Raw genomic sequence first — 24,060 nt, 5'->3', positions numbered from 1 at the left:
AACATACACATACACACACATGACTAATACTGATATTTAGAAATGTATATATACAGTGCAGGGAAAACAGGTACATAATTATATTAACATTTTAAAGAATAGAATCAATAATCTTACACTGAAATGTAATGTAGAGCCTGGCCTCTCTAAATATGGTTGGTATAGTACATAGGTAATAGAAGTTTAGTGGACATAAGTCAATGTCACAAAGCAATAAGCCATAACAAGGACAGGAGCATGTATCAGGGACAAAAGGCCATACGTTATAATAAGGGAGGAAATCTTCAACAACAACACAACAGTGCACACAATCCCTTAGACTTGTGTTTATAAAATGACAACAACCAACACTAGTATACAGGAAACTGAGTTTTATAGGGATTGCACAAACACTTCTGCTTGAATTAGACACCTCCTTAAGGAGGTTATCCACGCTGTTGTTATAAACCTGATCAACAGCCCACAGCTGGGGCAGTCACAAGCTAGTGGAGACTCTACTACTGTTGTGTTGGTAGACAGTGTCAACTGCTTTCCAAACTTTTACATTTTACCCATACATTAGTGCTACTAAGCTTTGGCCCAAGGAGATTCTGTTTGCAGTGAGCAGAGACTTCTAACTGGTCACAGTGCTGAGACTGAGTCAGTGTTGAGTGTTCAGCCCTGAACAGGACATCTCTATTCTTCATTACCCTTCCAAGGCTCAATGAATATGGTGGACCATTGCGGGATGAGGGAGTTGCTGAAAAGAATGTTAAGAGCTGGTGACCAGGGAAGAGTGTCATATTAATGGTCTTCTAAACTCAAAGCAGCTGTGGTTCACCTGCATGAGATAGGACCCCTCAATGTTCCACCACAGACAGAAAAGTAGATTATATGACCCCACCCCACCATCCTGAAGGAGCAATTGGCAGCTAATGGTTGTTGGGAGAAGAGAAACTATTCTCTTCAGTGGTGCAGCCACTGATAATGCTGACGGTCCACTAAAGAACACACAACCCCTCACTAAGCTCGCTGAGTCACGAAACAATGTTGGATGTACCCGGGGAAAGTGTTCAGAGAAGGAGTCAGTGCAGGGAGAGGGGGGACTGACCATGATGTTACACATTATATACTCACATGAACTTGGCAGCAAATAAAAATAAAACATAATAAAAATAAAACAAGAAACAGGAATATCTGCTTGTTGGTTCTTTTAATAATTACTTTTAATTTCTCGGCTGGGACTGTGCTTGAAACCAAGTCAGATCCCCTGCACTGTGTAAAACCAGGTGTGGTGACACACTCCCAAGATCTCACCTGGAAATAGAGTTAGGGTTAACCTTAGCTACATAGTGAATTCATGGTAGCCTGGATTACATGAGACCCTGCCTTAAAAATACAATAATAAGGGGACTGGAGAGAGATGGCTCAGTGGTTAAGAGCACTGACTGTTCTTCCAAAGGTCCCAAGTTCAATCCCCAGAAACTACAGAGTGGCTCACAACCAACTGTAATGGGATCTGATGCCCTCTTCTGGTGTATCTGAAAACAGTGACAGTGTACTCACATACATAAGATAAATAAAACTTTAAAAAAAAGGAAAAAAACACAACAAAAAAAGTGAATTTATGAACTTAAAGTTGAGTGTTCAAATCATTCAAACTATCACATTTCTGTTACAAAAATAAACTAAAACAGTTCCACTATAGTTTGAAATATTTATAAATTTTGCTAATTTCTAAAATATCCTTAAAAGTGAAGCTCGGAGTAAAACATGTTTCTTTACTTGATAAGAACAGCTAACCCTGTAAACCCGACTCTAGACAAGCACTGTAGTGTGTGGAATGGTTCATCTTCCAAACCCTCTGGTTACTGTGAGGGCATGTAACTACCCAAGGGTAAGTAACTGAGAAAAAGGAGAATGGAACTTCTAGACAACTAGCTGCCCTCTAACCCTGACCTCCCCAGGGGAGAACTGTCAGAGGGCAGTGTTACTAAGCAGAACAAGGAGGAAGAAAAGAAAGGGGTAAGTGACCCAGACGGACAAGGCCTGGGGAGCCCATGAGGACACCTGCCTTGCTGAGTGACCACTTCAGTGCCCTGCTTATAAAACACTGTTTTTCTTCAAAAGGGGGTGCTGGTTAATGTTTTCAGTGGTATCTGCTACAGTCATCTAGGAAGAGAGAATTCTCAAATGAGGACATATCTCCAACAGATTGGTCTGGAGGCCTGTCTCTGGGGGACTTCTCGTTTCCTTCCTTCCTTCCTTCCTTCCTTCCTTCCTTCCTTCCTTCCTTCCTTCCTTCCTTCTTTTCTTTTTTCGAGACAGGGTTTCTCTGTGTAGCCCTGGCTGTCCTAGAACTCACTCTGTAGATCAGGCCAGCCTCAAACTCACAGAGATTCACCTGCTTCCTCCAGAGTGCTGAGATTAAATACGTGTGCTGCCACTGCCCAGCTGGGCATTTTCTTGATTAAGGACTAATGTATGAGGCCTCCACCCACTTTGGATGGTGGCACCCCTGAGCAGGTTGGTCCTAGGTTCTATAAGAAAAGCAGGCTGAAGAAGCCCGGGAAGGAAGCAAGTAAAGACTGTTCCTCCATGGCTCCTGCCTCTGCTCCTGCTTGAGTTGCTTGCCTGAGTCCCTTGATTATGAACTCTGAACTGTAAACTATAAGAAACCCGATCCTAACAACATGGTTTTGGTCAGTGTGTCGTCATATGACTAAGGAGGACAGCGCATGCTCTGCTGTGGTGAAGAACCAGACCATGTTGGGTTTCAGAGGAATAAGGAAGGCATCCAAACAGCTGAACACCATATGCAGAAATTAATTTGCCACTCAAGTATGAGCCCAGAAGACAGCGCTGCAAGCAATGTAGACGATGGAGGCCAACTTCAAACGTTTCAGAAAGGACAATAGTAGAAGCTGGACGACAGGCCACTCTTGTGATATTTTAGTAAGATGCTGGCTGTCTTTTGCCTTTGTCCTAAGAACTTGCCTAAGGGTAAATTATGGGGTAATGAGCAGGAGGAGTGGCACAGGCCTTTAATCCTAGCAGTGGAAGGCAGAGACCTTGTTTGGGTGTGAAACCAATGTGGTCTATACATCAAATGATGAATAAATTTCTTTGGTGGAGGAAATTTCAAGCTTGAATAATGTTGAGGCTGAGGCATAGTTATTATTGACTTTTATTCAACTCTAAGATGAAAAAGAGCAAGTGGGCAGAAAAATACAAACTGAACTATTTGGAGAGAAAAGGGTCCCCAGGAAACATAGTGTTCCAGCCAAGGCATGTGTTAACAAAGGCTGCAATTGTTAGGGATGAGGGCCACTAAGGAAGAGACCTGCACTAAGAGAAGGAGTATTAGGGTAAGTTCTACTCAGCTAAGCTTCCAATTTGCAAAAAGGCCTAAGGAGTTTTCTGCTCCTAGAAAGCAGCTGCAAACCAAAGCTCCTACTATCGTGGTTCAGGCACAGGAGAGCCCATCCTAACTAAGCAAACACAGCAGTGTCTTCCATGTGATAATGGCTTTAGAGGGATGACAGATGCAAGAGTGGAGGCATATGGATTCCTCCTCCATGACTTCAGATAGCCACGGAAGCCAGGAAGCATGTGGAACAGAAATCTCTTCCAGGCTGGGAGAAGCCTCATGTGAAGCTGTGAAGATGAATCTTGGATTGTAATGCAGACTCAGATGCCACACCATGAGACAACCGCCTAGGAAAATACATACAGGGAATGGAGCCAGCTGAAAAGATAGATGTCTGTGACAGACAGCAAAGCTGGAGGAGTAGATATGGAACAAGAAAGCTCCAAGATTTGGTGTTACCCCTCGTGGATTTTGGTCTTGCTTTGGTCCAGTATTTCCTATGCTGCATTCCTACCTTTTGCAATGGTAATGTATATTCTATTCTGTGGGGAGCAGACAAGACACCCTGAGTGAAAGAAGTTCTTAGTAAATGTGTACTGTTGACATGGTCAGTCATGTCAAAGACCCCAAAGCCTCAACCTTACAGGAGCTGCAAACCTTCCTCAGTTGACGTTCAGAGCTATGGCAAAGTCTTCCTACAGGTCTGAGTGAAAATACTTATAGTGTGTACAGAAATTGCCCACCACAGTTCTCCCCCAACCCCTGGATACTTATGGTCTGAACACTGCTCCCCTTCACAGAGATTAGCTAACCCCATCTCACTGATCCACCTGTGTCCCATAAACTTTGACTCCTTGTTTGTATGTAATAACCCTGGTTCCTTGCTCAGCTGTATGCAATTACCCTGCCTCCCTGCTCAGCTGTATGTTATAAACACTCTCTGAGAGTCCACTGCTTTGGCTTCTCCATCAGAGAGCCCAGTTCACCTGATCCCAGCTTTTCTTCATAACCTTGAGACCCCCCCAGTCAGGTCAATTCCTGAAGTCATACAAGGACACAGTACTGTTCCTTTGTATACTAGAAGTACATAGGTTACTTTTTTATTTTCTACAGGATTACAGTTAACAAATTGCATTGAGTCTGAAAAGAGATGACTTTGGGTTTAAACTGTGTTGAGACTGTGACAGACTATGGGAACTAAAGCATTTTGCAATATGGCAACAAGTCTATAGGGCCCTGGTAGTACAATATGGTGGTTGGAATAAGAAGTGTTTCCAGGTTAGGGTATCTGAACTCTTGGTCTCCAGTTAGTGGTGCTGTTTAGGGAGGTTTAGTTGGCAGAGCCTTGCTGGTGGAAGTACATCACGTGGTGTGGGCTTCGAAATTCTATGGCCTTGAGCTACCTCCAGTTTGCTCTTTCTGCTTGAGGCTTACAGCTGAGAATGAGAGCTCTCGGTTTCCTGATTCTGCCACCACACTTAACTACTATGAACCTTCCAAAACTAAAAGCCAAAATAAATTCTTTATAAACTGATTTTAGTTATGGTGTTTTACCACAGTGAAAGAATTAAAAAGCATCAGGCAAAAACTCTTTTCTGGTTTTTTAGAGGAAAGAAAATATATGTACAACCCAATTACAACAAATTAGAGTGCCGTGAAAATCTCAATACAACCAAAATGTTTTCATTATTTCTCTATACTTGTCCAACACTTGTATTTCATGTGTGTATACATACACACACTCTCTCTCTCTCTCTCTCACTCTCTCTCTCATACTCTCTCTAAATGTCTTACGACTGCCATAATATAGAAATATACCTATCATCATGTTTAGTCTATAACAATCCTTCAAGGCCAAAATATGGAGATGACCATTCTACTTTAGCCCTCTCACATCTTTGCATCGTTCAGCCAAGTTTACTCTTTTCACAGCAGCGTCAGAAAATTGTCTCACCTTGTTCATCACATCATACATTCTCTTCCCCTGAGAGTAGATAGATGGGGTCTCAACACAGCTCACAGAAAAGCAACACAAAATAGACAACTGCAAGGACCAGGCACACCTGGGCTATCAGTACTGTTATTAAAAGCCCTGAAATAGAAATTCTAGTGTATGTGCACCAGATACACAAGATTTGCTTCCTGAATTACACTTGCTGACTTACCTTCACTGGTGTTTTCTTTCAGCTGCTCCTCATATTCCTGCATTGCCGACACACAGCTATTATGAATCAGCTCCCCCAGGCGTTTCAAGTCTGCCACAGACTTATCAACTAGCTCAGCATCACGTGCTATGCACTCTAGCCTGAAAGAAGAAGATCGAGACACTGGGCCCTCTTTTCTGAATACTGCATGAATATCACTAGATCTCACAAGTGCTTGCTCTTGAAAGATACCTGCTTGTATAGGTCAGTCCAAGGCCAACAAGAATCTTGTCTAATAACTAAAGTACATCCATTTCCCATCACCAAAACTTGCCTTGGGATAGCCCACAGAACATCAGCCATAAACACCAGAAGAATCAGGTCCTGAGTTTACTTTACAAATGAGCTATCTGCAACTGTTACATGTGAAGTGTCTGAAGACTGCACGCACTAGTTTGGCTTTCTGTTCATTTTCATTTATCCTATACTATCCACTACAATGCATCAAACCAAGCACATAAATCCACTATATTAAAGCCAGGTTGTCTAATGGACCACAGACCCATTTTGCCACATCCACTGGGCTTTAAACTAACTTCTTCAAAGGTGAGAATTTTGCATTTAGATGCAAAAAAAAAAAAAAAAAAAAAGAAAGAAAGAAAGAAAGCCTGTTATAAGTAAAAAAGGGATAGAATCTATTATTGGTCTTACCTTTCAAGAGGGAGACCAAACTTCTTATAAGCCTTGATGAACCTAAGAATATGAGCAACAAAATTAATTAAAACACACAAGTATTAGCTGTATAAATCCCATAATATCCTGTCATGAAGTATGAGTCACAAACTGTCATGAGACTGGCACAATCCGTGCAGCTAGTAAGCGACTATTGAGTGTTTCTGAGTGGGTGAACCTAACACATTTTCAAGCTCTACTCAAAGCAGATGCCAAGTTTATCCTCAGTGACAGATCAGGACCTAGAAACTGCCACTACAAGGAGCCAGGACACAACAGCTCAACTATGACAAAACTCTAACATCATTACTTGACCATCTCAGTCTACTAACTCTATGCTGAGCTCTGAGTCACAGTATTTTTCATTATTTATGATTAATGATATAGTTGTAAGATTTCTATGGCTCTGACAAATACTTTTTAAAATTAAGCAGAAATACACACACAATGTACACACACATATAATTGAAAATGTACACAAAGCTATTTAGGAACCTATTGGCATTGCCCATCCTTGCTTCCAATGGACTTCTGCAGTCTCTGCATTTAGTCACACTGGTCCCTGCCATCATCCCATCACCATCTCACCAACACTAGATGCTGCAGCACATCACCTCTATCACAATAATATACCAAGTTACTGTGACAGAATGGTTGTGTAGCCATGGAAGGAAGGAGACTAAGAAACAAGGAACCAAGACGTAGCAACAGGATTAAAGATGACAATAGCTAAATAACAGTATGAAATAAAGAATTTGAATATAAATCTTAGTAATGGGCTAAATATGAAAGTGAACCTGAGGGTTCTCTCTCAACCCTACATTTCTCCTTAATATAAAATGAAATATTTTATGCCTGAAATAGTAAACCTTGAGATTCAAAAATAATAAGGAAGCTAAGACACAGCTCTTGCCTAGCATGCACCAGGCCTTGGGCTCAACCCAGCTCTGAAAACAGTGGTAATGATCTTCAGCGGCACAAAAATAACAAAACCACCAGCAGAACCTGGCAAAACCAGCTCCAAGGGAGACCTAGACATTATAAAGGTCTGCAGCCCATCTAAGGCATTTGTGCAAAAAAATGTCTAAGTCTCAGCAAGAGCCAAGAGCTTTCTGTTAGTGCAACTTGCTTTACTTTCAATGCCTTTGCTCTAGAGCCACCATGACCTGGAGAACCCATCAGCAACTGTGTCCCCTGGGCACAGCAGCTGCCAGCAAAGATGAATCTGAGGCAACTCAGAACTATCTCAGGTGAAGGTATGCACGACTATGCATCCCTAGTTTGTCTTTTTCATTTTTCATTAATTACTATTGTTCTTGGTGTCCACCACCATCGTCATCGTCATCATGTGTATAGGTGTTCTGACCTCACATATGTCTGTGTTCTGTGTGTATACTTGGTGACTAGGGAGGCCAGATGCCCTGGAACCAGAGTTACAGAAGCTTGTAAGCTGTTATGTGGATGCTGTGAATCAAATGTGGGACTTCTGCCAGAATAGCCCATGCTCTTAACTGCTGGACCATGTCCAGGTTTGTGAGTGTGTGTGTGTGTGTGTGAATTAGAACTCTTTGTGGAGATACAAAGGTCACTGGTAATAGTTGCAAAGGTTTAATATACCAGTGGCCTGGGGCACATCACTTGGAGATAATAAGGCAATGGTCAAAAAAAAAAAAAAAAAAAATCAAAAAACCTGGGAATAAGATGCCACCAGAACTTCCTGAAAGCCTCTGATGTACTCTCAGGAATCAAAAAGACCACACGTTTGCAGGTCGGCACAAGAGCAAAAAAAAAATCCATGACTTCAATGCTGCATGTGCAGATCCTCAAGGTCAGAGAAGAGCTAAGAGCAGCCTCACAGAGCACTACCGACCCAAGATCTGCACCACTGTGCAGATCCTCAAGGTCAGAAAAGAGCTGAGAGCAGCCTCACAGAGCACTAACCCAAGATCTCCACCATGCTGGTAAAGAGGTTAGAAGACCTGCTAGGTTGGATCTCTACCTGTCATTTGCTAATCACACTGCTAATGGAGCAGAGACTTCAAAGGATATGGCAACAAACTTGACAGAACAGTTGAGGGAGTTCAGTGAAATGCACCAAACTGACTAGTGGGGGGAAAGATGATGTCCAGAATTACCACAGTACAGTACTTAAAACATCTGATTTTCAAATAAAAACAAAATTAAGGCCTGTGGGATCGCAAATACAGTGCATAGAGAAGGAGGAGACAGGCTATCAAGAACACTGTACTTTAACAAGCCTGGCACCTGGACTTATGAGACAACAATCTGCTAGCAAGTTATAGGTAAAGAATGAAAGAGTCACCTAGGAGACGGTCAGCAGAAGTATAAACTAGAGAACTGGATGGCAGTTCAATGGTGGAGCCCTTGCTCAGCACGTCTGCAACCTTGGAGATGATCCCAAGAGTGTGAAAGGAAAGGAACAAATAGAAAACTTTCACAAGGAGACAAATAGGAGGAAAAGAATCAATAAAGTTGAAAACAGAAACAGAAAAGAAGGGCTGGTGAGATGGCTCAATGGGTAAGAGCACTGACTGCTCTTCTGAAGGTCCTGAGTTCAATTCCCAGCAACCACATGGTGGCTCACAACCACCCATAATGAGACCTGATGCCCTCTTCTGGTACATCTGAAGACAGCTACAGTATACTTCTGTATGACAATAAATAAATCTTTGGGGCCACAGTGAGTGGGGTTGAGCGAGCGGAGTTGACCTGAGCAAGTGGGATCGACCAGAGTGAGCAGAGGTCCTAAAAAATATTCAGTTCCCAACAACCACATGAAGGCTCACAACCATCTGTACAGCTACCGTGTACCCCTATACATAAAATAAATAAATAAATCTTAAAAAAAAAAAAAGGAAAGAAACAGAAAAGAAATTAAGATAGCCAGAAATGGAAAAATAAAGAATCCATCATTAGTAGACACACCCCCAAAAAGGAAACTCTAGATGAGAGCCCTTGGGCAGGTTATCTAGGGCATTACACAGCAGCTCAGTTCCACACAAAGAGAAAAGTACATGTAAGACCACTAAATCATCAATTACAAAGACAGTATCACGGGATCTTTGGTTAAACTCCTCCATCAGGCTTCACGTGCAATGACAGAAAAGAGCTCAACACCATGTGAGTGGACTTCCTCTGTGTGAAGAATGTGTGACATGAGACAGGATGAAGGTGAGGAACTGCACCCAAAATTTTCATAAACCACTGACATTAAACTGTTAGGCATACACACGTTCCTTGAAGTTTCCATGGAAACCACCAAGAAAATAAGTGAAAAAACAAGATAGCAATGGAAACAAGGCAGTTAGAATGGAATACTGAGCCTGCCTACTGTCCACAAGAGTCACTGATGGAGAAATGAAGGAGTAAAGACAGCGCAGGTCACAGGTAATCACTGCTGTGCATAGAATGGTTTTCAGAAGAGACTTCAGAAAAACCAATCTAAATACAAGCTGCCTACATGAGTTAGATTTAAAGACACAGACCAAAATAAAAAGATGAGCAATACTACCATCTTTCCCATTCCAAGAATATATTTAGATAAGAAAGACCAGCTGCCAAATGACATCTCATGTGTTCTACTAGAACAGGAATGTACCCAAACCCCCATGGCCTGCATCAGCACTGATGCTGACGAGGACCACTGCAGCAAGTGTCCACCAGGAGCAGAGCCATTTCTACATGAACATTATTATAAATACAGGTATGCGTGGTACACATCAGTCTCCCTTTGGTAAACTTAATCTTGAAAACAGCAAGGAAAAAAGATGAAAAAGAGCCTGTAGCCGGGCGGTGGTGGCGCACGCCTTTAATCCCAGCACTTGGGAGGCAGAGGCAGGCGGATTTCTGAGTTCGAGGCCAGCCTGGTCTACAAAGTGAGTTCCAGGACAGCCAGGGCTATACAGAGAAACCCTGTCTTGAAAAACCAAAAAAAAAAAAAAAAAAAAAAAAAAAAAGAGCCTGTGAGCTGGGCACTCGTGGGGAAGGCATGAGGGTAGGGACCACAAACAGTCCCCCAGCCACACAGGAGCCCAAGGCCAGCAGGGCTACATGAGACCTACCTTACCCAACCCAAGCAAAAATGGAAAGTAAGAACCTGACCAAAAGTAGGCAAGACCAAGTCTGGAAACCCTGCAGGAACTCTGGGAAGCCTAGATGTGCTGGCTTCTCTGCCTTCCTTCCTACTCTGTCATACATGTGGGGGACCAAGGCTTAGAACACATCTTTCCACACAGCTCTAGTGGAGTAGACTTCACCAACCTTCTGATCTCGGCATCCGTGAAGCCCTCCACAAGGTCTTTGCGCACACTTCGGGGGCGCCCTCTTCGCTTTGGCTTCTTATCATCATCAGAGTCGTCCGTCTCACTCTCAGAAGCAGAAGACCTCTGGGCCTGCCTCTTAGACTCAGTGTCTGAATCACTGTCATTTGTCTGAGCCTGAGAAAGAGTAAGGCCAAGCTGCACTTTAGCAAGTGTCAAGTCTGGGACTTAGACCACCCCGGCTTGTGTATTGGTGCTCAGACTTCCCATCCCAGCTGACAAGTTGGTCTCCTTAAAATGTCAAGTATCAGGGAACAGGGAGAAAACTGTCATACTTTTAGTGACCTTGCAATGATTAAGTGTACTGAATTTAAAATAGCTGATTAACTTTATACTGTAATATGTAAGACACCCAGGAAACAGGAAAGTAATGACTTGTCTTTCTTTTTCTCCTTCTGTAAAATAAGATGAAAATATGACATTCCCTTTGAGACAGGGTTTTCACAAGCAGGAAATAAAAATGCACTCAGGACTGTGTGCCATGCAGTAGTAGCTGACCCTGTGGTAACTAATGCTCATGTGCCAGGACAGTAGGTGAGTCTAGTAACTCCAAAAACTGGGTAATAAACGTGTGTTCCTATTTCAGTAACACTGTATCACATGGTGCTTATGTAAGGCTGAGTAAGCTGTGCAGCCTGTGGAGGCCCTGTATTAGTCATGCTAGCTTTCCCTACAGAGACCCAGTACTGTGAGCAGTTAAGGACAAAGAGAATTTGGCACTCTGAAAGATGAGGACAGCAGCAATATGAACCTAATTGTCTATCAGGACTGTCAACAATTTTAACCTTAAAGACAAAATAAAAACTTCTGTAAACTCGAACCCTTCCAGTCATTTCTCAAAAAACCAATCAGCAAAGACCAAGTAAAAGGGCCCAGGGTGTGCTTATTAGTCCTGCACGTGCTGCTTCGTGTCTGCCCAGCAGGCCTGTGTCTGTCAGGGCCTCTCCTGTGTCAGGGCCTCTCCTGTGTCAGGGCCTCTCCTGTGCAGGGCCTCTCCTGTGTCAGGGCCTCTCCTGTGTCAGGGCCTCTCCTGTGTCAGGGCCTCTCCTGTGTCAGGGCCTCTCCTGTGTCAGGGCTCTCCTGTGTCAGGGCCTCTCCTGTGTCAGGGCCTCTCCTGTGTCAGGGCCTCTCCTGTGTCAGGGCCTCTCCTGTGTCAGGGCCTCTCCTGTGTCAGGGCTCTCCTGTGTCAGGGCCTCTCCTGTGTCAGGGCCTCTCCTGTGTCAGGCCTCTCCTGTGTCAGGGCCTCTCCTTTGCAGGGCCTCTCCTGTGTCAGGGCCTCTCCTGTGTCAGGGCCTCTCCTGTGTCAGGGCCTCTCCTGTGTCAGGGCCTCTCCTGTGTCAGGGGCTCTCCTGTGCAGGGACTTTCCTGTGTCAGGGCCTCTCCTGTGCAGGGCCTCTCCTGTGTCAGGGCCTCTCCTGTGTCAGGGCTCTCCTGTGTCAGGGCCTCTCCTGTGCAGGGCCTCTCTCCTGTGCAGGGCCTCTCCTGTGCAGGGCCTCTCCTGTGTCAGGGCCTCTCCTGTGTCAGGGCCTCTCCTGTGTCAGGGCCTCTCCTGTGCAGGGCCTCTCCTGTGCAGGGCCTCTCCTGTGCAGGGCCTCTCCTGTGTCAGGGCCTCTCCTGTGTCAGGGCCTCTCCTGTGTCAGGGCCTCTCCTGTGTCAGGGCCTCTCCTGTGTCAGGGCCTCTCCTGTGTCAGGGCCTCTCCTGTGTCAGGGCCTCTCCTGTGTCAGGGCCTCTCCTGTGTCAGGGCCTCTCCTGTGCAGGGCCTCTCCTGTGCAGGGCCTCTCCTGTGCAGGGCCTCTCCTGTGCAGGGCCTCTCCTGTGTCAGGGCCTCTCCTGTGTCAGGGCCTCTCCTGTGCAGGGACTCTCCTGTGTCAGGGCTCTCCTGTGTCAGGGCCTCTCCTGTGTCAGGGCCTCTCCTGTGCAGGGCCTCTCCTGTGTCAGGGCCTCTCCTGTGTCAGGGCCTCTCCTGTGTCAGGGCCTCTCCTGTGTCAGGGCTCTCCTGTGTCAGGGCCTCTCCTGTGCAGGGGCTCTCCTGTGTCAGGGCCTCTCCTGTGCAGGGCCTCTCCTGTGTCAGGGCCTCTCCTGTGTCAGGGCTCTCCTGTGTCAGGGCCTCTCCTGTGTCAGGGGCTCTCCTGTGCAGGGGCCTCTCCTGTGTCAGGGCCTCTCCTGTGTCAGGGCCTCTCCTGTGTCAGGGCCTCTCCTGTGCAGGGCCTCTCCTGTGCAGGGCCTCTCCTGTGCAGGGCCTCTCCTGTGTCAGGGCCTCTCCTGTGTCAGGGCCTCTCCTGTGTCAGGGCCTCTCCTGTGTCAGGGCCTCTCCTGTGTCAGGGCCTCTCCTGTGCAGGGCCTCTCCTGTGTCAGGGCCTCTCCTGTGCAGGGCCTCTCCTGTGTCAGGGCCTCTCCTGTGTCAGGGCCTCTCCTGTGTCAGGGCCTCTCCTGTGTCAGGGCCTCTCCTGTGTCAGGGCCTCTCCTGTGCAGGGCCTCTCCTGTGCAGGGCCTCTCCTGTGTCAGGGCCTCTCCTGTGCAGGGCCTCTCCTGTGCAGGGCCTCTCCTGTGCAGGGCCTCTCCTGTGTCAGGGCCTCTCCTGTGCAGGGCCTCTCCTGTGTCAGGGGCTCTCCTGTGTCAGGGCCTCTCCTGTGTCAGGGCTCTCCTGTGTCAGGGCCTCTCCTGTGTCAGGGCCTCTCCTGTGTCAGGCCTCTCCTGTGTCAGGGCCTCTCCTGTGTCAGGGCCTCTCCTGTGTCAGGGCCTCTCCTGTGTCAGGGCCTCTCCTGTGTCAGGGCCTCTCCTGTGTCAGGGCCTCTCCTGTGTCAGTGCCTCTCCTGTGCAGGGCCTCTCCTGTGTCAGGGCCTCTCCTGTGTCAGGGCTCTCCTGTGTCAGGGCTCTCCTGTGTCAGGGGCTCTCCTGTGTCAGGGGCTCTCCTGTGCAGGGGCCTCTCCTGTGTCAGGGCCTCTCCTGTGTCAGGGCCTCTCCTGTGCAGGGCCTCTCCTGTGTCAGGGCCTCTCCTGTGTCAGGGGCCTTTCCTGTGTCAGGGCCTCTCCTGTGTCAGGGCCTCTCCTGTGTCAGGGCCTCTCCTGTGCAGGGCCTCTCCTGTGTCAGGGCCTCTCCTGTGTCAGGGGCCTTTCCTGTGTCAGGGCCTCTCCTGTGTCAGGGCCTCTCCTGTGTCAGGGGCCTTTCCTGTGTCAGGGCCTCTCCTGTGCAGGGCCTTTCCTGCATCAGGGCCTCTCCTGTGCATGGGTTCTCTCTGACGAATCTATATGTGCAGTCACACAGGACAGGCAGAAAGTGAACTTCCTTCTCACCTCACCTTTTTAGTGGAACTGCGAATCCGAGGCAGCATATAAATTTCTTCCAGCTCCTTCTGCCGTTCTTCCTCCTCCACTTTTTTCCTTTGCTCTTCGGGAATGATTTCATCCCAGTCTTTGTGAGGACGCTCTTCTAGCTCCTCTTCATCTTCCATCGTTGCAAAGTTGGCAACCTGAAAGACAAAAGACAACCCCCGTCTGACATTTCTCAACCTCCAAACACCATCTGCGAGGTATCAGTTAAATGAACATTTTTAATTTAGAAAGCTGTAAGAGGACTCATAATATTATGTAATCAAAATAATTTTTTACTATTCTCACCTTTTTATTTCCCCCAAATCAACTTGCCAAAGCTATCAGTTCATCAAAAATTTTATTAAAATTAGGGAAATAGATATAGAAAGGTTAAAAACGGTTTGGTAAGTTTTACTGAAATAAGTGTATTTCACTTGCATCACACTGACTGGGTAATTTCACTGGCTTAGACTATGAAATGTTTGGCACCTAACTGTCATCCATGATGATCCCACATCTCTCTATGATGAGCTGCAGCCAGCTCTCAGTCACCCCATCACCCTGTCACCTTACTCACCTTTATCAGAACTGTAACCAGTCAAAGTATGTATGTGCTCAAAAGCCTATCTTAGTCTAGAAGACATACCATTTGTCCACTACCAAATGCTGGCGGTAACTGCAGTCTAATGGTATGTGCCCCAAGAGAGTAAACCACCAAGCCTCCCAGGCTCGGGCTGCACTCAGACACCAGGCAGCTCCCTACAGACTGTGCTGCCAGCACAGAGCCCCATTCCAGTTTCATGCTCTTTTTATACTCCTTCCTTCTTGGCCTAAGAGTCTGCTGGAGCACAAATGGACCTTTACAGTTTACATTCCTCAATGTCACTTGGAGGTAACACAAAATCAAATCAAAACTTTATGATATGTAGTTAAAACTAACTCTTCAATTTTCAGTAAGATTATTTTGATCTTTACGATCATATTTTTTAAATTTCAAGATGAAGCATAATTTCTGAGACCATGAAAAACAAACCATCTCACTGTCAATTATTTTTGCACAAACTAGTTGTACTGTTTACAAAAGTTTAAGTCTGGGGTTTGATAGTAACTTGTTTATTTTGTACACATACGTGTCACTGAACATGTTGTAAAGGCCAGAGGACAACCTGTAAGGGTCAGGTCTTCTCCCTCGACACTAACTAAGCAGTCTACTAGACCCAACACCAGAGTAATCTTCAACTTTCTCTTCCATGGTTAACCTGCAGAGAACCAGACACACTCTCCCGTGCACTTTGGAAACATTTGCTACCCTGATTATCCTCCAGCCTCCAGACCAATCTCCCACCCTAGGATTGCCAAGTGACCCAGGTTCCCCAACAGTAGGTACTGGCTGGACAAAGTCACATGGTGAGTGGCTCCACAGCAAAGAAACCATCTAGATTTATGTCACTCCCAACCAACTTCTCCCCACAGGCACTCTAACTCACAGCTGTCCCAAGACTTTCTGCCTCTAGCAGAACTCAAGTCACAGACTTAATTCTCAAACTCTCCCTCCTTGGCACTGTGGTGGTCTATTCCTTTTTATGTTTTTATAAGACACTAATGACTATCCCTTTATCACCTTTGGGAGGGGAAGGACAGGAGAAAAGGAAAAGAGAGTAAACAATAAAGGATAGGGGGAAAAAAAGGTCTAAGAGAATATCCCTCAAAACCAAAACTGTAAACCAGGTACTGATGGCATACGCCTTTAATTCCAGCACTTGGGAGGCAGATCTGAGTTCGAGGCCAGCCTGGTCTAGAGAATGAATTCTAGGACAGCCAGGGCTATACAGAAAAACCCTGTCTCCATAAGGTAGGGGAGTCTCTCAACTCTCCCCTACAATTCCAATGCCTTTGACTTCTCTTGGCATCTGATGTTATGAATGGCTCATATGCCTCCATGCTTCTGGTCTTTTACTTATCCCGTTGGCAATACATCAATGTCCTTTCCTCTGCCTGTGACTCTAGGAAGGACGGTTCACTTCAGTGGTTACCCTCATGGAACACTGCAGACTACAGTCTTAACATCCGAACTCAGACTGAGCTCGAGTTAATTCAGGTAAGGGAGGAAATAACAAGCCTTGTACAAACACAGAGACTAGACAAAGGGAGCTTCTAGTTAGTAAGTCAGTGTTGACTGGTCCCTCCCACATGGTCTTCATCATACCTTAAACTGTGAGAGCAGCTCATCTGTCGCACTAGTTGACACTTCATTCTCTCTGGTTTCAGCTAAACGCAAAATTTCATCTATATCCATTTCCTGAAGGAACAAAAGTAACAGAGATACAGTAGAAAAGCATCAGTCTCCGCATGAACTGCAAGCATTAGGTGCACGCACGCCTCTTCCCTACAGCTCTATCTACTCCACAGCCTCAGTCACACCTATCAAACCCAACACTTCCCACTGGTATTCATTTACAGTCAGGGAATTCTAGGAAAGAAAAATATGGGGAGATACAGAATCCTTCAAGGTTTTATCCGATCCTCTTTAGTGTTGTAAAAGCTTTGAGCTTAGCAAGAAATAAAATGTTTTTAAAAGCCATATCCCTTTTCAAATAATTACTTTGTTTATAAAAATTTCTAACAAAGTATCTTTCCTAAAAAATTTAGATGTTCATAAAATAACCTTTAAAAATGTTTTTTTCTACTAGTCATCTTGACTGTAAAAGTGATGAGTTATACAACTATATTTTCTTAAGTCTATAATATACTTGGATAATGTTCATTCTTAATTACATGCTTTTGCTGATGCTGACTTATTCTTTTCTCTTCCAAAATACACTTTGATTTTCATGTCATATATACACATACATATACGTTAATATAAGCACACTTATATACAAATATATAAATATATAAAGTTCCACATATGAGAAGAAGAAAAAAAAAAACATGTGATATTTGGTTTTCTGAATCTGATAACTTCCAGATCCACCAACTTTCCTACAAATGACATATTTTCAAATATGAAGAGACAGTAAAGCATGGTGGCACACGCCTTTAATCCCAGCACTTGGGAGGCAGAGGCAGGTGGATTTCTGAGTTCGAGGCCAGCCTGGTCTACAAAGTGAGTTCCAGGACAGCCAGGGCTATACAGAGAAACCCTGTCTCGAAAAACCAAAAAATAAAAAAAGAGAGAGACAGTAGTTTTGTTACCTATGCACCTATCAATGGACAGCCAGGCTGATTATGTATGTAACTTGGACTTGTGATTAGTGCTGCAGTTAGCTTGGATATGCAAGCATCTCTGGGATACCTCACTTGTGGTTCCTTTGAGTATGGTTCTAGGAGTGGTATAGCTGGATCATATGCCAGTTCTGTTTTTAATTTTAAAAACCTCCATACTGATTCCCATAGTAGGTACAAAAGTAAATTCTTATGCTCCAAATGGATTACCTGAGGCTCTGACTCCTCTCCTTCAATTTCTTTGAAGAGATCCTCTGCTCCAAATTTCAAAATAGCTGTCAGCTCTTCTTTATTAAAAGGATTTGAGCTGTAGGAGTAAATACAGTTGTGATCTCAAGTAAGAGGGGGGAGGAGGGATGGTTCAGCAGGTGAAGCACCTTGCCACCAAAACTGAGGCTACTTGCATTCAATCCCAATTCAAGACCCACATGGTGAAGGAGAGAACAAGATGTCTTCTACCTCCACACTCAGACAGAGGCAGACGTGTATCCCTCGATGCCCCCACAAATAAAAATGTAAACAATGTTAAGGGGACTAAAACTATTGGTTCCTAGTGTGCACACGGTGACTCACAGCCACCTGTAACCCAAGAGACAAGTTCCAATGCCTCCTGTGACATCTGCAGGAACCAGGTACACACGTGGAAGATATATACATGGAAACCAAACACTCCTATGTGTAAGAAGGAACTAAACATCTTTAAAGTTGTTAAACAATGTCAGTTATGCACTCTGGACCTGGACTTCCGTGTGTAAACCTTTTGCAGAAGGGGACAAATGAACAAAAGTTAATTCTGCCCCAAGATTCTGCATTAATAACCCAGAGTTTGTGATGAGTCTAGAAACTCAGTTACTGTCCTACAGATAGTAAAAACACATGCTTTTCCTGCCCTTTGTCCCAGGAAGTCAGCTCATCTGCACCAATAACTTCATCCTTCTCATCCCTTGTCCAAAACAGATCAACTTCTCTGATTTAGGCTCTTCTTAAACAGAAACATTATCTCAAAACAGCCTACTTACAAAGAACAATTTGACTTCATCATAAATCCTCTGTAGCATAATCCACAGCTAGTCCCAGTATAAACTGCTCAGTACTGTTCCTCTATGTCCATTTGCCCGTTTGTACAGTTTGAAAAGGCACAACCACCTCCACACAAATATTTTCACTATCAGTAACAACACAGGAGCTGCTTCTGTCCAAAGGCATCCTGAGGCAGTCAGAGGTGTTTCTGTGCTACACTGAGAAGCAATTAACAGCATGGCCCAACTTCTGCTGCTGCATCATGTCACACATGGAGCCAGAAGTAAAGACAAAAGAGTATTGCAAAACAAAGACGAGGGACCGGCCAGATGGTTCAGTGGGCAGAAGCCTCTGTCCAAACTTCATCTTATCTGATCTCCAGAAACCACATGGTAAAAGCAAAATACCAATTCTTGCCTCTGACCTCCACAGGGCATGTGTGTAAAGGTCAGATGTGTGCACACACACACAAGAAAATAGATCGGGGGAGGGCAGCACCCTCCCCGCACAGCATCAAGTTGGTGGATACTGCCTATGGTAAAATCTATCAGAACTGTATCAAATGCTGATGGATACTATCTGAATCTCTGTCTCGCTATTTTCCTGGCACTTACTTGGATCTTCCTGAGTTGTTTTCAAGAACCGTCCTGCCAGTGGTATCCATGCGCTGAATCACCAGATGGTCCAATACCATCTTCTTTTTGGCCCGTTCTATGATCTCCTCTTCCACAGTCCCTTTTGTAACCAGGCGGTAAATATTCACCTGTAAGAAGAAACATTATGTTTATTTCTGTTTAAAGCTAAAGTTAATGCTGTCAAAATCCAGGAGAATGTTATTTTGCTCTCCTGTACCACAAGACTGCACACTGCCAGCCTCAGTCGGTGAACTGGTGGGTGCAGAAGGTATGTTACTGGAGCAGGCTAAATGCTTATCGGAAAGAGCTTCAAAAGATAGCACAGCCTTGTTCTTAACAAAGACCATCCCAAAAATAATTGGCTTGATTTTACAAGTGCTGCCTCGCTGGTCACATAGGAACTTGTAAGGTACCCAGTAGGAAAGCAGTCTTTGAGACCCATAGACAAAGCAACAGCCAACCAGGCCTGTGCTGTTCCAGCGTGCTGCAGACTACACTGTCATGGAGAATAAGACTAAGTGCCCTGACTAATGCTGAGCCCCTTAGCCATGCTCTTAAGCTCTGAGGCTGCTCCTCATTCTCCTTTCCTGGTAAATGTGTAGAAGTCACTCGTGACATTCATGTCACACAGAAGTAGGCTAAGACTCCAGACTAGGACTCATCTCTTTTCTGAACAAGTTAATAAAGAGAAGACAGAGCAATGGGGAAACCGGCATTTGCACACAGTGATGGGGAAGGAGAAACCTCTGCCCACTGTCCCAGAAAGACTCCAGAGCCCATCTCCACTGACCTGCTTCTTCTGACCGATTCTATGTGCTCGGGCTTGTGCCTGCAAGTCGTTCTGCGGGTTCCAGTCAGAGTCAAAGATGACGACTGTGTCCGCTGAAGCCAAATTGATTCCCAGGCCGCCAGCCCGTGTGGAGAGCAGGAAACAGAAGTCCTGTACATAATGCAATATACTACTTTATGCAGTGGCCTTCTGAGAGACACTCTCACACTCCAATAAGCCCTCACACCTGGAAACCCCTGCAGGTGTGAAGAAAAGTGAGATATGATGGACAAACTTTATGGAGGCTAAAAGGAGCTCAAGGACTTGAGACACAGGCATTTTCATTGGATTAAGAGGAAGTGTCAGTGCAGGGAACAAAGGAGGAAAGTCGACTCTAGCAAGGCAGCAGGGACAAGGAATTCACACCCCAGCTAAAACTAGTATATGCAACAAGTTAACCAAAGCACCACACAAACTCAGCCTTCTTGGGAACTGCTGTAACAAGCGACCCAAATGCAAGGGAGTCAGTGTCCACAGACACACTTCGCACGGCATGAGTCAGGACTGCTGAGAAGCACAAGAGCCTCCATCACCACAAAGGATGCCGAGGGTGTGAGGAAACACTGTGTGCCAAAGACTGGGCTCTAATGTCTTCAGTGTGCATAGCAATCAGAGACTGGACAGGTGTGGTAGACCTGCTTACCAGGTGAGTGAGTACTCAGAAAAGCTTACAATAAATATCACTATTTTCAGAGCACCTGATCATCTGTATCAAAAAATAACCCTTCTTTTTCTTTATTTTGTATACTTTTTGTATACTTTTTCTTTATTTTGTATACTTTTTGAGTGTGGGTGTGTGTGTTTGCATGTGCTGGGTCATTTCACCAGCCTACAAAAGTTAATGCCTTTTGAGTAAAAATATACCATTCAAAAAATGGCCTATGGGAAGTGTGGTGGCATACACACACCTATAATTTGGCACTCAGGAAGAAGAGGCCATGGGCAATTATGTACTGAGTTTGACACTAGCCTGGGTTATAAGGGACTCTATCTCTAAAAAACAAACCAAACCAAAATAAATTAGTAAATGAATAAAAATTTGCTGACTTGGGGAGTGCAACTCAAAAAATTTAACAGATGACAGAAATAGACTAGATAGGTAGACAGACAGACAGAACAGAGAGCTCTTCACATTCTAACAGCCATAATTGACAGCATTAAGCAAAGAAAACACAAAGAGGGAGACAGCTATCTTGCAAGAATTCTAAATAACCACAATAATTATTAATCAGCAGCTGGAACTACATATAGTATATAGAGTAACAACAGACAGTTCAGGGTAAGATGCTCAAAACTAGAAATATAAACCAAACACTGATGATCTCATAAACAATTTTCAAAGTCAAAAGGAATAATATAAACTGCATGCTGTTTATGTTTAAGAAGATTATGAAGCTTGGCGCTGCTCAAGATGGGAGTATGTGGCCAGGGACCAAATAACTGTAGGCTATTTTAGGGAACTGAATAGAATGCATCAAAGTGCTTTTTAAATGCTTGTGATTTTATAACTATTTAGATGACAATAACATGGCTAAAAACAGCAGGAGCAGCACAGATGACAGATGGCCCAGGGCTCAGAGCACCTGCTGCTCTTGTACAACAGTTGTGCACCTCCATGTCAGTGTACAACCATTTGTAACTTCACTGCTAAGGAAGCCCACTTCCTCTTCTGGCCTCCTCCAGAGCCGGGTGCCAGGCACTAGGCACATACCAAGTCACATACATACATGCAGGCTAAGGAGTTATCCACATAAAATAGAAAAGAATAGTAGAGACATGAAAAAAGTTACTAGAAATCAAATCATAAGGTGCTGGGCTAGGGATATAGCTTGATGGTAGTGTCCCAGTCTGGCATGCACAAAGACCTGGGCTTGATCCCTTTGGAGGTGTGGGATCAGGGGAGAATTTCCTAAGGCCTTTAATGACATGAGAAAAATTGTCCAAGTATAATGATAACCAAAAGCAGACAAGGTAACATAGAGCATGATTACAATAAGGTTAAGTGGATGAGACAGATGGTCCGATCTGTACAGATGAAGTGCACAATGTGTGAGTCACTGGGGTGAAGGCTACACTAGGTATGCTTCACCATCTACAACATCTGACAAATGGGCAGGTGACATCGTCCCCAAAAGTATAAGATTAATTTTAAAAGACTACAGAATATGTCAGAAAAACCATATTTTATATATGGCTATCAGAGAGAATGAGAATCAAAAATAAAACTACACAAAAATTAAACTTCAGTAAGTTGCATCAGTGCTATCTGTGATAAACACTATGATAAAGAAATTGCTGGATTTTATTGCATGCCTATTGCATGCTAAGAGATGATATGAGTGCTGTGACTACCACACCTTATCCTCATGCGCTATTACACAGCTGAGCTTTGTGATTTCATAGTTAAAGAAATAGGAGGGGAAGAGGGACGGGACTAATAATATCCCGACTCAACTCCTTGGGCTTGGTCCCTAATACATTATCACCCTTCAGATGATAAGATTTAGGTGACAGAAGTATCCAGAACAGTAGTTCACTAAGACTACCCACAAATTCAGAGACTGACTAAGCTCTAGAAAGTGGGCCACTCTCCACACCCTGCCTGCTTGGGTACTGCAGCTGCGCCACTGCTCCTGTGTCTTACATGTTACCTACCAGCTTCACTCAAATGAAAGCTCTAGCTCTGTCATCTGACCAACTGATATGCAGATATAAATGTACTCAGGGTCTCTAACTTGGTTAAAGCAGCTTTAATATGGATGCGTCCACAACAAAACACTTGGCAAAACCAATTCCAGGCAGGACGTTAAGTAATGTAAAGCTGTAGCAGAGAAAGAACATTAGGCGACATCACACTGAGAGGCTGATGTAACTCAAACTTGGCAAACAGACTACTTAAGCATCAGTACCAGAAAAATACAAATACAAACCTTGGACAGCATGTGTATCAAAGTTCATTCTACTGAAATGGCCCACCATGCCCTTGCCTTCCTGTGCTTTCAAACCCATACATGTGGTAAGCCAGTAGGAAGCATCACGAGTTCAGCCTGAGGAGCTGAGGAAAATCTGTGCGTGCTTGCCCAGTGAGGAACAACAAAACCAGGCATCTTTTAGAGTAAGAGAGTATCCTGGTCTCTTGTCAAGATAGGACAGGGCTGCTACAAAACGTCTCTGAAACACAATACGTTAAACTGGAAAGACACCCCCTATACAAAGTCCAAGTTGTCCAAATATTAAAGCCATGCATAATGTACCTCAGACCCATCTGCATTGAAGTGATCCAATGCCTGTTTTCGGATTTCTCCCTTGATAGAACCATCCAGGCGCTGTAAAAGAAACCACAAGACAAGTCTTGAGTGAGGACGATCAGCCACACTCAGAATAGAACATCAAGCTTGCAACCCTCACCCCCGACTGCACTGAGTAAAAATAACTGGGAATGGCTGGCAAAGGGCTCTGAAGGTGTGTGTAAACAGTGTGGCTGCTGCCACCTCAGCTCTCCAGTTACACATGCAAGGTCACAAGTTCCTAATGCAAAGGCTGTCTAGGCTGACCCAAGGATCATAATGTCTACCAAAACCCACAAGGAAAGAGATGAAAACCCAGCCTGTGTGCTGAGGAGACAGTAACTCTAGTCACTTAGTAAGTGGCTCCTACTGAAAAACAATATATCTTAGGCATCATAGCATTTAATATTAAATGCTATAGAAACCAAACTACAGCACATTTGGAAACTACTGAAAATGTTCAAAATTAATTGACCATATATGGAGATTTTTCTAAAATTTACATCTAAAATCACTATAAACTATTCAAATAGTAAAACTGTATCATCAACTCAAGCCTCAGGCACTGACTCGAGCATATAATTTTTTATTAGTTAGAAGACAGGTCACTTTGAGGTACAGGGCAGTTACCAAATATACATACAAAGCAAATACTGAACTGTGTAATTAACAGGCACGTCTCAGCATGGAGAACTACTTTCACATTTCATCCCTTAAAATCATCCTGAAGATGAAACCTTGACTTACAAAAGGTCAAGCTGACTCCTGCAGACTCTGCAAAGACCTATATCCCTGCAAGGCATGAGAGGCACAGCCCCCTAAACCATAACAGGTACACACGTGGGAGCTATTGACTTTATGATAAATCTGCACAGAGACTGGAACCAAAGGCATTTGCAAAGGCAGGCTCACAGCAGCATCTGAAGGAAGAAATCCCGCCTAGAAAAGTCCACTGTACCGAAGCACCAAGCCACCTCTGCTGAGAAGTCACTACCGCTTGTTTCAAGAACTCCTCCTGCTTAGCTCCCAGACTCAAACCAAAGCCACACCCTACAGGGTTAAGATAAAACAACAGCGCTGTCTCTTTTCTTTTTAGACTCTGAGACTCTATTTCAGATTCACACTTCCTGCGATCTACTCTGACAATAGATAAAGACAGGGCACAGATACTTTTCTCATGCCAATTT

General features: G+C 44.5%; 1 protein-coding gene across 6 annotated transcripts in view; it reads right to left on the bottom strand.

The window, feature by feature from the left end:
- The window catches only part of Chd2 (chromodomain helicase DNA binding protein 2), a 116,187-nt gene that overhangs the window by 31,040 nt on the left and 61,087 nt on the right, over nt 1-24,060 (bottom strand). For all 6 annotated transcript variants that reach the window (XM_085841640.1, XM_029479422.2, XM_085841639.1 and 3 more), the window contains 9 exons: nt 22,841-22,912; nt 19,548-19,697; nt 18,737-18,885; nt 17,313-17,409; nt 16,084-16,176; nt 13,865-14,035; nt 10,507-10,682; nt 6,205-6,246; nt 5,515-5,654 (listed from right to left, as the gene is read on the bottom strand). In XM_085841640.1, the coding sequence (XP_085697766.1) occupies nt 5,515-5,654; nt 6,205-6,246; nt 10,507-10,682; nt 13,865-14,035; nt 16,084-16,176; nt 17,313-17,409; nt 18,737-18,885; nt 19,548-19,697; nt 22,841-22,912 (1,090 nt within the window). The remainder of the gene's footprint in view (nt 1-5,514; nt 5,655-6,204; nt 6,247-10,506; nt 10,683-13,864; nt 14,036-16,083; nt 16,177-17,312; nt 17,410-18,736; nt 18,886-19,547; nt 19,698-22,840; nt 22,913-24,060) is intronic.

The sequence above is a fragment of the Mus caroli genome, unplaced genomic scaffold (genome assembly GCF_978045245.1).
Source record: "Mus caroli unplaced genomic scaffold, Mus_caroli_1 scaffold_8, whole genome shotgun sequence".
Classification (NCBI taxonomy): Eukaryota; Metazoa; Chordata; class Mammalia; order Rodentia; family Muridae; genus Mus; species Mus caroli.
The sequence above is the reverse complement of the archived record's forward strand: the minus strand, read 5'-3'. Positions and strand labels throughout refer to the sequence as shown.